Source organism: Schistosoma haematobium, chromosome 1 (assembly GCF_000699445.3).
Source record: "Schistosoma haematobium chromosome 1, whole genome shotgun sequence".
NCBI lineage: Eukaryota > Metazoa > Platyhelminthes > Trematoda > Strigeidida > Schistosomatidae > Schistosoma > Schistosoma haematobium.
The window spans coordinates 90,031,077-90,044,510 of record NC_067196.1 but is presented as its reverse complement, the minus strand read 5'-3'; the positions used below and the strand labels follow the sequence as shown (position 1 = coordinate 90,044,510).

The following is a 13,434-nucleotide window of genomic DNA, read 5'->3' as shown; positions in this document are numbered from 1 at the left end:
AATTAGGTGTACTAGATCACGTCGGTCTCACCAATGAAGATGGCACAGGTATTCAGTGTTTGACAACGCTTTTACCACCAACAACTTCTAATATAAGTCGTACCCACCAACAGAAATCAAAAGACAGAGTCGAGAAGATCGAAGAGGGTATTTGGCGATTACCAATATATCGAAATTCTCAGATTTAATCTGGCTAGCGATTGCGGTAGATGTTGAGCACAGCGTTCCCACACGTGATCTGGTGCGGATGCATGACCGAGCGCCTTCAGATAGATGAGTCCACTAAAACTAATCTGGTCAGCATCCAATGTCGAAAACTTACAGAGCTATTTATTTTGGGGATTTATTTACCGCTACAACACCTTACTGCTGTCACACCTCTGTGCAGTCTGCAGTACGACTTCGCCTTCAGACCTTAGGTTTGTTGCTTTCATTCCTACCGCTCTTCAACCGACCTGTCTGACACGGTAGGACCTTGAGGAACGGTTGTTCCATCCAGTATAGCCCGGTTGCTACATCGCGATAGGCAAGCCCGACCGCCACGTCAAGGTAGCAACAACAGTCGGGGTACCACAAGACAAAGTTTAGCAAGATTTTAAAACTTAACGGAAATACTTCAAGTTAAAGTGAATCAAGAATGCTTTGGATGTAACAAGTACACAAAAGTAGGGATAATCACAACAAGTAAAAAATCACTGCCAAGATCTTCCAGATTCAAGAGCAGTCTGTTCGTAAGCAAATTTTCAAATGCATGTACTTAACGCTTCAATCTGATTATTAAAATACATAAGTCAGATAATTTCGTACTGCATGTTGCCTGTATTTGTTTAAGTGCCTTTTTGATGAAAATTTGGTTTGAGAAGAGGGAGTTTTAGTTAGCTGCTTCGTTTCATTATCGAGAATGGCAACCCTGGGTACTGGTATGCGGTGTCTTAAAAGCTGTGTATTCGTTTTGAACATCATCTGTCTGGTATAAAAAGCCGATTTTAATTGTTCCTACTTCTAGTTGTGTTCCCTAGTACTGATTGGGGCTGGTGCATATGTAGAAGTTAAGTTCAGCCAATATGGAGACAACTTGCACAAGGTCTGGCAGGCAGCACCCATTGCTATAATTGTTGTTGGAGTAATAATTCTTATAGTAAGCTTCTTGGGTTGTTGTGGAGCTATAAAAGAGAACGTCTGTATGCTGTATATGGTAGGTTACCCTAGTCAAGTTTATGCTTGTAGTATGCATTCTTCCTCATTATACTTTTGATTGCTGAATTGGCTGCTGCCATAGTAGCAGTTGTTTACAAAGATAGGATCGATTCAGAAATCGACGCATTGATGACTGGTGCTCTGGATAAACCGACTCCAGAAATAACTGAGTTCATGGATTTGATTCAATCATCAGTAAGTCATAACAGTACCTGTTAACTGTTCTAGTTCCATTGCTGTGGAGCCAAAGGTCCTCAAGATTATGGGCCAAACATTCCAGCTTCATGTAGAGGAGAGACCACAGTCTATCATGAGGTAAGTCGTAGTTGTTTAAAATGCATGTTGAGTGAACACTGAGTAAGAAGTAGTCATCGTCGGTCTGCCTTCAAAGAAAAAAATCGCTCCATATCTTCCTTTCTACGATTTAATTCTTTCTTCCTGTACTATATCCTTATGTGCAATCATTCTTATATATATTGCCACCTCTGAATTAATTACTTTTATGAATCCGGTGTTCATTTTGCGTTAATGAGGTATGGCAACTTGGACCAATGCATATTTGTGACTGATCCTACGTTTCAGCCGACTGACTGATCGTCGTGAAAATTAGCAATAAGTTGATATGTACGTAGCCATATTCTATCGGTAGATTTTCCTCTCCGTAAGTCTGATAAGTGCATGTTAGGACATTTGTTTTGTATCAATAGTTTTGAACAAGATCCTGGATATAAAAACACTTACGTAACTTGCAGAACATTATTTCATAAACCATATACCATTCATAACGTTCCTTGGTCAATTTGTTAATTTTGCCTAGTAAGTTCATATCGATCTCTAAAGCTATGTAATAAGACATGCGAAATCAAGCCTCGAAAACCACGCAGAACATAAGAAGTACGTGTTGAAGTTATTAGCAGTAAACAGTTTTTGCTTCTCAATTTTTAAAAAACTACAGGCTAGACTTGGCGGAAGCTGGATGTGTTTCTCGGGGATTGTATTGTTGTCCTCGTATGTATGCTTGATTTCAGCTTCAAATATTCATATAATTCGGCGAGGCTTAGCTATCCCTACGTTTGTAGACGGGTTTATATCTACACTTAGTTGGATAGTGCTATAGATCTTACACTTTTACCGAGGTGATACTAATTAATTGTTTATATATATCTTTGTATATTTTAACGGTTATCATTTTTCCATTTTTAGGGCTGTGTACCTGTCTTTGGAGCATTCTTGAAACGCAACCTAGTGATTGTTGCTTGTGTTGCATTTGGTGTGTGCTTTTTCCAGTTGTTAAGCATTGTCATAGCTTGTTGTTTGGGTCGCCAAATAAAGGAGTACGAAAATGTGTAATCCCTGCAAAGAAAACTATTGTTTATCGGTCCCGTTCTGTTTTCCTTCTGGCTTTTATGAAATTATGCTTTTTTATTGCCTAGATAATTGTGCCTTGGTTAATAATCATGTATTCGACTTCGTTTACGATATATATTAATTATACATAAATATGATACTGTCATTCTCATTGTTTCACTTTTTATCATTCTTATACATAATGAGTTGCATTGATTCCCTGGTATATACCAACAAACTGATGACAAATCATCTTCACTTTTATGGTGTCTTATAACCTTTCACGTTTATATAATTTTAAATCTTTGTTACACCTTTTATTTTACAAACCGCTTATTTTTCCGCTACAGCATTAGACGTTTCTTGTATAAATCAATTCCGTTGTCTCAGTCTTCAAATGCAATTGGGGGGTGTCCTAATAATATTCATAGCAGTAACTGTTCGAAGTTTATTCTATTCGTTCTCAATTCCTTTGTTTAAAACTGTCAGAACTCCAAATAGATTAAAGCGTCATAGTGTTTGTTTGTCAGTAATTATACATATTTATTACTGACGATGTGTTTCAAATACCAAATAATGAAATATTTATGAAGATATAGTGGAATTTGAAATAAAGAGGCTAGTAAATCGTTATTCCGTCTGCGGTACTAACACCCAAAGACTTTAACTACTACTCAAGTGTAAGTGAGTCTGTCTCTGAGTATTTTAACTAAAATCTTGGAGTTGGACGTTATCCCATCTGACTGGTCACAATCACTTATCTTCCCAATATATAAGAGAGGGTCAAAATCATCATGTGACAACCATAGAGCGATTAGCTTAACGAATATAGCATCTGAAATACTAGCCTCGACTTCACCAAAGACCTAATGATGGGAATAACGCTCTCATCGACTGAATTCTCGAGCATTGATCTCCTACCAGGAGGTCCACTTATCGGCTTAGAATACGCAGATGATATAGTCCTGTTTGGTGAAGATGCTGATAAAATGCAGAGTCTTTTGGTAGCACTAAGCAACAACGCCAGAATGTTTGGAATGCGCTTCTCTCCCTCTAAATGCAAGTTGTTGCTTCAGAACTGGTCTGCGTCAACACCTGAACTAAGAATAGGGAGTGAAGTAGTCGAACGCGTCGACAACACTTATCTTGGAAGTTTGATCAGCCCAGACGGATTGGTGTCTGACGAAATCTCAGCACGGATTCGAAAAGCTCGTTTGGCTTTTGCCAACTTACGTCACCTATGGCGAAGGCGAAATATTCGTCTATCAATAAAAGGACGAGTATACTGCGCGGCAGTCCGTTCTCTTTTAATTTACGATTACCACGACGTGCAATACTGAGTAGTGTAGGGGATGGTTGGAAGAAGGTTAGGGGCGGCCAAACCAAAATGTGGCATCAGTGCTTGAAGTCACTAACTTCTAGTCTGAGCCATGTTGGTAGATGCAGACTACTTGGTTGGGGCTCGCGTGACAATCTTAACCAATAGCTGGAGACTCTTGGTGACATGGCTCAGAATCGGTCACAATGTCGTCGGTGTATACACTCTATCTTCCCTTAAGCTATGAGACTAAAATTGCTTCATGACTTTCTTTCTACGTACTCATTATTTCTTCGTGTTCTATATCCTTATATGCAATCATTCTTATGTATATTACCACCATTGAATTAACTACTTCTATGAATCCGGTATACATCTTGTGCTAACGAGGTATGGTAACTTGGACAGATGTATGTATGTGTCTGTTCCTACGTTGTAGCTGACTGACACAAAAATTGGTACAAGAACGCACCAAATAGATATCCGCTTTATTGGTTTATTTGAGGACTGAGATACTGCCCGGTTCTCGAAACCGAACCGTTTTCGTTTGGCCGCATCTAACTTTATTTCAACCATCCCCATCACTAGTCAGCATTGCGCGTCGTGGTAATCGGTGTTCAGACATACGCAACATGTGTCTCATTCTCTTCAGTCGATGAAAATTTACAACTGATTTAACATCATTCCCTAATACTCTGCGTCTAACCTCACTATTACCTACCCGGTGGTCGCAGCAGATGCGAGCAATATTTCTAAGGCATCTGTGGTCAAATACTTCTACTCTTAATGACCACGTTTTGCTAACATTTGATGAAAATTGTTTATTATGATAAGAAACTTCAATTGACAAACGGTCTATTGAAATATAGATTCTTCAGCTTTGGTATTAGCTGCTCAAGTTAAATTTTCGAAGTTATTTACTACTTTATACAACCTTTCCTGTTTATATCCTTGACGAAAGAAAGAACAAATATTGTAGCAGAATAATATGAATTCATTTATTTCATGGATTCTCCTTAACTACTTACAACCATAATGTTATTCATTAAAACGAAACAAATGTACATACTTTGTGTTAGAAACATCTAGATTAAAATCAGTTAAGATGTGGATATAGAATGATTAGAGACCATAATACGAAAGAATTGACATTATTGAAACCTTTGCTTATTTATTGTTTCAATATATGAATATTTGAGAGGAGCTTGGAAACAGTAGTCAAGTTAAGCTCAGAAGTAAGGATTAAGATAAAAATTTTAACTATATTTTATGGAGATGAAGTCTTATGTAATCATTTCGCAAAAAAAGAAAATAAAATCACCATAGTAAAACAAGATTGATAACTGTTTCTTTTTGGACATATAAATTAGGTGTAGACACCGTTTGATTGCAAGAGTTTCGGTAAAGTGTAACAGTCTTGAATTCTTTTGTTTATTGATTCTTTTGAAAAATTTATGAACTTCAACATCATACTCACTGTTGAAAAACTTCTATACATTTAGTCTCAACTTTTGTGGAATATGTTTACAGATGCGAACACAAAACTTCCTTATTTATGTGCTTTGGCACGTATATGTAAACTGATGAACAGAATTGGAAGTAACATAAGGTGGGCATTTGTCAACATTCGACTCTCTCATTCAGTTTGATACAGAGTTACCAACTTGGTCTTTGGATATGTTCTTTTTAATATTGTCTTTAGTTTAAAATCAATCCTTTCAGCTCATTCATTGCCTAGGCGTTTTTGATATAAAGTATATACACTTGTTTCATTTTAATGATTAACACTATGGTTGTAATCAGTTATGGAGAATCCGGGAAATAAACGCGTTCATGTTATTCTGCAACAATATCATTTCTTTATTTATTTAAAGTTACAGATAGGAAAAATTGCATCTAATATTATATATCTTTCCAAAGAACATGATTGATCCATACAAGTTTCCAAGTCTTCATGAAATTTCATTAATGAGATATTATATTCAGCATTATGAAAAACAACGTAAATTAATTTGTTTGGTGTTTCAGTAAGAAAACCGAATGTCTATCAAGATTGTGAGAAGATAGGTACTGAATTGATATATTTACTGTATGCGAGGTGGATAGGAATCTACGTGGTAGATAAGGATTATTTCTTATGTTAACTATGAGGAGTTTAATAAGCCATAAATTGATTTCCATTTTGTTCATGAACTAATCAACTATAGGAGTTGCTTCCTAGAATAACTGTTACAATTACTTTATTGTCTATGCTTAAAGGAAAAGATTGTACTATCATAAAAGTTACCAACTACAAAGATTTATGAAATGAAACCGACCTCAGTAATCATACCTTAATTACACAGTTGGACTACATAGTTCAATATGATTTAATGATAAGTCAGTTACTGGAGAAAATCAATCATATCAAAAGATAAAAAGTTTGTTATCTAAATTCACTTGGTGTTGTTTTACTTGTATAGATTACACTGTTAGCTACTATCCATCTTTGCTTATAAAGCTTGCGACTTAAGGCTATATCGAGACAATCCGTACAGGATGTACATATGCCAACATGAAACTAATCAATTACAGTCCTAAATAACAGGAAGATACAATTAAAACAATAGCAAATGAATTTAAACTTCACCCCATTGCACAAACAAGTGGCTATCAGGACTCAGTAGCTAAGTGGATAACGCAATGACGTTTAAAATGAACGGTACTGGGTTCGAGTCTCGAAATCAACATCAACTCTGAGATGCAGGTACATCCAGCCGACGAGTCCCAAATAGGGCGAAACACGTGTCCTGGATTCCACTGCTAGCCATTATCCATCTTTATTTTCTAGTTCTTTTTAAAATTAACATGTTAGCAGTACCAATATATTGAATTTCCCGTGAAAAAGCCTTTTTTTATATCGAACTTATTAACGGATAGATATCATTATTCAAGGTGATTTCCGACAAAACTCTTTCTATCTATCTTCCTATTGATTAACATAAAGAATTCATTTAATCTTAATTTCTTTATCAATCCAAAATTGATATTACCATATTGACCAAGTTCACATAATAATCCATATCAGTTTCTTTTTGTTACTGCCCAATGAAGAAAGTGGAAAGAAATAGATTGAAAACCTTATTCATAACATAGCAACGTCACATGATTGTATTGACTAGATTCAAATACATATATATCAACTAATGCGTAGGAAGGAGTGTGAGCTAAATTCTTTATTTCCATTTTTATTCACATAACAGTCTGTATTAGTTAGTGAACATAATAAGTGATAGATTTAACATGTCTCTACATAAGAAAGGAAATACAGATCTCATTACTTTCTATTTCTGGTAATGAATAAATACTCATCTTGGTAACGTAATGTTTCTTTTTTCTCATCAATATATTAATTATTTATTTAAGGAAGTTGTATAGCTTGTTGAATTTTAATGTGTCACATCATGAACTGACTTTGATTAAATAACTATTGGAAACTCTTTAGTATTGTGTATCAAACAGAGGACTTTTAAATCTTGTGGCCAAGTCAAATTGGTTGAAGTTTGAAATTTAAACTTAATGGTCTGAGGGTTAAAGTCTTAACGTTAGTAAGATGGTGATTGGAGGTACTCAACAGGAAACCTTGGACCTAGGTTTCGTGCTACTTAACACTCGTCAGTAAGGTGTACATGTAATCGTGAGGGTAAGTGATGCTCCCTGATGTATTCGATCTCGTGTCAATTAGCTTCGCACTCAGAGGATTCAATCCACACTAAGAAAGACCTGACACACATGACATTGATCACCACCCAGTGATCAACCAATTGTGATTACATCTCAGTCCTACAGGAGATCGGTCGCGGCCCGGATAGTTTAGTCGTAACGTCAATGACTGTGAAATTGAGCAGCACGGGGTCGAATCCGTCAGGGAGCACCAGTTCCCTCAAGATTACAGGTACACCTTACTGACGAGTGCCAAGTGGCAAGAAACCAGGGTTTCCTGTTGACTACTTCCAACCATCATCTTATCTCAACGTAGTGCACGCAATGTCGAGTCACCTAGACTAGTGGGCACATTGCAACTTGGTCGATAGCATTCGATCTGCACTAAGAAGGACTTGACACATATGACATTGACCACCATTCAGTGATCAATCAATTGCAAATGTTATATTTTCAACATGTTTATAATCATTAATCAGATGTCCGTAAAAACACAGGTGAGATATTAACAAGCACACAAAACATTATCGATCCTAAAGGATCACGTATAGAATGAAAGAAGATATCACAAAGGTCTTGTATGACGTGATCTTTCGCTGAATAAATATGAAAGTTCTACTGATTATCTCATCAGAACAAACCTTCCAAAAGGAATACTTATCGAAAATGTATATTCACTGGGATATGTTGACAACAGAACAAACTTTAGAACTCCAAATGTATCCATAACTCTTGTATCAATGAAAATACTTGATATAAACATTAAAAAGAAAGGTAGAAGTAGATCTATAAAAGGTCTCATATTAGACTGAGAGTTCAAAGTCATCTACACGATAATTAGAAATATACCAAAGACATTTAATTTCCATCTTCTTAAAACAAATCAATGTCCCAATTTGGGAATCATTGAAAGCCACAGAGAATCCAATAAGTTTTTCTTTATTCTAGTTTTGAACAATGGTGAAAATCCGTTACCAGTGGAATTTAAGCAGATCTGTTGTGAGATAGGAACTCACTGAAGACAATGGTGTATGGTGGCGCAAATTTGTGAATTGGTTGAAGTTAGACATTAACACTGTTAGATGCCGTCTCAGTGGTCTCGTTGGTTAAGCTCCTGGCGCCAAACTGATAGGTCCTGGGTCCGAATCTCGCGGGGGGCAGGATCGTGGGTACGCACTGCTGAGGAGTCCCATACTAGAACAAAACAGCCGTCCAGTGCTCCTAGGTTTCCCACGGTGATCTAGCTTCAACTGACTCATGATTTCAACCAGTGCAATAGTAACTTGTTTGAAGTGTCCTGACTACAACTTCTTATATGATTTTTGAGTCCTATCTATATGTTGTATATTGACAATAAGTTCATAATTAGGTAACAGAATTATTTTTTAAAAAAAAAACTCTAAATATTGAAAATTATTTGATTATCTAAATAAGAATTCTATTCTTTACAATAGTTAATTTGATCATAATTTCAATGAGAGATCTTCTTTCTACTAATCAGCTGATTTATTTTCGATCGAATTCACAATGTTGTATAGTTTTTTTTGGTGCTATGGTTACATAATTATTGATTACTTCTTTATGAGAGTTGAAACATTTATTAATAGTAATAAACATTTAAGGTTGATATTATGAATGTGAAGTTAAATGTTTGTATACAAGATTGAATATCCTAAATTCGAATCCCTTGTATAAGATTGATCATGGATGCTCACTGGTTAAGAGTTTTATATTAGGGCGAAACAATTGTCCAATACTTTCAGATTTTTAATGTTGATCTAATATTTATCGGTTCATAATCTCAATCAAAAACTTGATAATCTCCACAACCCCTATACTAATAATTAACATGTGCTCATTAGTGACTACCTTCGTGAGGGAATTCTCAGAGTTCTAGCGAGAAGCCGTGATCAGTGGAGCTAATCCGTGTCGGGTAGAGACAGGTATCTACCTCAGTACAGTGGAAGATGTTCACGCAATTTCATGGATTGGTTGATTTTAGACACTAACACTATTGGATACCGACTGACTCAGTGGTCCAGGAGGTGAAGCGTTCGCGCGCATAACTGAAAGCCCTGGGCTCGAATCCCATGAGCGGGATTGTGGATGTACACTGCTGAAGAATCCCACAATAGAACAAAACAGCCGTCCAGTGCTTCCAGGTTTCCAACGCTGGTCTAACATCGATCGGTGCATGATCTCAATCAAAAACTTAATCATCTCCACAACCCTTATACTGATTGGATTATGACTGTTCAATTTTCATTTGTCATTGAAATAATACTGTTTAGAGTTAAGAGAAAAAAATGAATGAATGAATGAGAAGTGTATTTCTAATGTTATTTGGGTCATATATAACAATCAGTGTAGTTTGTGAACAAGAATGATTATATCTACATCTATGTATCTATGTATGTATTTGTGTGTGTGTGTGTACATGTATATGTGTATCTATGCATGTATCCATAATAATTGCCGACATGTATCTTATTATTTCTTTTTAAAGTTCTGATTTATATATACACATGACAACAAATAAAGTTGGTTTTTGTTTGAAAAAAACGGGTTTTTTTCCAAATAAAAATGGAATGTTATTTTACTATGAGGTAATAAATAAATTAAAACGAATAAAGAAAAAAAAGAGAAAAAAACAAAAATTTTCAATCATGACTGAACTTGTTTGTATTCGATTAGTGTTAATTATTAAAAAATAATTTTGTTAAAACTTGTAATCATCATTAAGATTTCTCTTAGTAACTAACATTGATTCCAATAATAATAATAATAATCATAGTAATTAACTTACAATGAATTATCATTAGAGTATAAGTTAAATTCAATAAGAATCTTCTTTTTTTTAAAAAACAATAATGATACCTTAGAAACTAGTCAATAATTCAGATGAAGAATATGTGTCTAGTATGTTATTCTGTGTATATATTTGTGTATGTGTATGTACAATATTCTCTTGAATAAATCAATCGAAGACAGAGACATTACTTACTTACTTACTTACTTACTTACTTACTTACTTTACTTACTTACTTACTTACTTACTTACTTACTTACTTACTTACTTACTTACTTACTTCACTCACTCACTTACTTACTTACTTACTTACTTACTTACTTACTCACTCACTCACTCACTCACTCACTCACTCACTCACTCACTCACTCACTCACTCACCTCACTCACTCACTCACTCACTCACTCACTCACTCACTCACTCACTCACTCACTCACTCACTCACTCACTCACTTCACTCACTCACTCTCACTCACTCACTCACCCACTCACTCACTCACTCACTCACTCACTCACTCACTCACTCACTCACTCACTCACTCACTCACCACTCACTCACTCACTCACTCACTCACTCACTCACTCACTCACTCACTCACTCACTCACTCACTCACTCACCTCACTCACTCACTCACTCACTCACCACTCACTCACTCACTCACTCACTCACTCACTCACTCACTCACTCACTCACTCACCTCACCACTCACTCACCTCACTCACTCACTCACTCACTCACTCACTCACTCACTCACTCACTCACTCACTCACTCACTTCACTCACTCACTCACTCACTCACTCACTCACTCACTCACTCACTCACTCACTCACTCACTCACTCACTTCACTCACTCACTCACTCACTCACTCACTCACTCACTCACTCACTCACTCACTCACTCACTCACTCACTCACTCACTCACTCACTCACTCACTCACTCACTACTACTCACTCACTTACTTACTTACTTACTCACTTACTTACTTACTACTTACTTACTTACTTACTTACTTACTTACTTACTTACTTACTTACTTACTTACTTACTTACTCTCCATTAGTCGACATAATGTGTTCATTGGTCGTCCTCTTTTCCTTTGACCTTGAGGATTGCATGTGAGGGCTTGCCTTGTGACGCAGTTGATTGCTTTCCTCAATGTATGTCGTATCGACTTCTAACACATATTCCTGATTTCTTCTTCCACTGGGACTTGGTTTGTTCTCTCCCATAGTAGATTGTTGCTACATTTTATTGGAAGGTCAAAGAATACATTGTGTTAAGAATTGGAGGCAGACATGAAAAGGATGAATAGTATCTGGAAAGGGTTTCTACTCCACGAAGGGTAACAGACGTAAGTAAGTTATTGAGTTAATGATCTGGACTAGTGTACTCCATAAAAATATGTTTAGTTGAATTTTAAGCTCTGTTGTTGAGTCTATCTAATTATTCTTGATCTAGTTGAAAGAAAATATATCAGTTTGGAAGTCATCTCTTAGTATCTTATACAAAAATGTCTGAAGATTTGTTTCTTGTATCCGAGTCGTGAACTAAAATTATTCATTATCATTCTTATGGTACCATGAAGGCGGTACTGGATTTCACAGTACCATAACAATGATCACATAACCTGTTGAAGTCTGATGATTACACCGTCCCTAAATCTGTTGTAGGAGAGTTGACTTCATATATAGTTCAGCATATATCTAGGTAAGTAGTACAAATATATTAAGCGTAGCTATCTTCTTAATGATTTGAAGAATTCAGTTACTTAACAAAATGACGATTTTCAAGTTGTATTCTTAATAGTGGTTTATAAAGGATGATGAGCCTGTCAGGACTTCTTACTGAGGATTCCACAATCTCACTTCCGAATAATTCTTGACGGTCACCCATAAAAATAAGTTTGCTCAACGGGGAGCTACCGTCTCCAACATATTCATATAGGTTTTCAATCCGGCTGTACTGACGTACATTTCATGGATTGTATATCTTTTAAATCATAATTACTTATATTTTTAGGACAAGTGGTTTGTGGCTAGAAATGAAATTCAACACGCACGTTAGGTTTATTTGAGGACTAGTTATCTAAATGACTTTGGTTTTCGGTGTTGTCATTAGAGAGTGAATAAAGTCTCAGTATATGCAACAACACTTAAATGCAGATACACTTAGTAGACCAGGAACGACGAAATATACATCCTGAATTCAGCTGCTAGTCACACGTAGTGAAACCTGTGGCAATGGCATATCGGAGTAATCCTCATATATGTTATCATAGACTGACCAATTTCAGTCTTGAATATAAAAAATGAGAATCACAAACTCTTAGTAATGTAATTAGTGTGTTCACAAAACATCAGTTAGACAATTTTTTATTGAAAGGTGTTGATATTACTATGAATGTATTCATCCAAACATTTAATGGTTAATGGATGCAGAAATCAATCGGTGCATTTGTGATCCTGTCGAGCTTTATATTATACATTATTAAAGGTGTCTTTCTCTTTAGATTAATTCACCAAAGGGATCATTTGTTCAAGTTGTTGATCACAATTTAATCACTCGTTTTTCCGGACACTAATATTAGTAGTCTCAATCAAAATATATAACAAGTGGATTGAAGATGGAAGTGGGGACAATTGGATTCCAAGTTGGTGGCCTAATATTACTGTGGTGATTAACAGTTCTGTATTTTCAAGTTTTATTCTTACATAATATCACGGATACATGCTACTAAGGTACTACCTAAATGGACATTTAGTTTAGTTCGAAGTTACTTTAAAAACACATAAATTTAATAGATTGGATTCGGGGGAAAATTCTAACTTACACTTCTGTATAGTGCTCCCTGGTTGGTGGGTGATCATTTTCCCCAAAAGACTGAAGCAAGCGGCAAAACCGGGTGGCCGAGATCGTGCTAATCACTCACTCGAACTATAATCACAACTAAATATAAAAATCTTACAGATAAACGATAAAACTACTGTGGGTAATGCTAGTCAACGCCTCATGTAGACTCTCTTGGTTCCAAAATCCGTTACAATCTAAAAGTATT

General features: G+C 35.9%; 1 protein-coding gene across 1 annotated transcript; it reads left to right on the top strand.

Annotated features, from left to right (window-relative positions):
- The first annotated feature begins 485 nt into the window (after positions 1–485).
- On the top strand, positions 486–3,654 carry CD63_4 (cd63 antigen). Its single transcript, XM_051210019.1, has 5 exons — positions 486–970; positions 1,007–1,195; positions 1,228–1,392; positions 1,426–1,512; positions 2,401–3,654. The coding sequence occupies exons 1-5, from the start codon at positions 902–904 to the stop codon at positions 2,545–2,547; spliced, it is 657 nt and encodes a 218-aa protein (XP_051075506.1). The 5' UTR covers positions 486–901; the 3' UTR covers positions 2,548–3,654.
- Positions 3,655–13,434: the final 9,780 nt, after the last annotated feature.

Excerpts from the sequence above, each read along its gene's own strand:
- CD63_4 (XM_051210019.1), top strand. The coding sequence starts at position 902 with ATGGCAACCCTGGGTACTGGTATGCGGTGTCTTAAAAGCTGTGTATTC. Across the intron at positions 971-1,006 it reads TTTTGAACATCATCTGTCTG|TTGTGTTCCCTAGTACTGAT; the intron begins GTATAAAAAGCC and ends TCCTACTTCTAG. Across the intron at positions 1,513-2,400 it reads AGACCACAGTCTATCATGAG|GGCTGTGTACCTGTCTTTGG; the intron begins GTAAGTCGTAGT and ends TTCCATTTTTAG.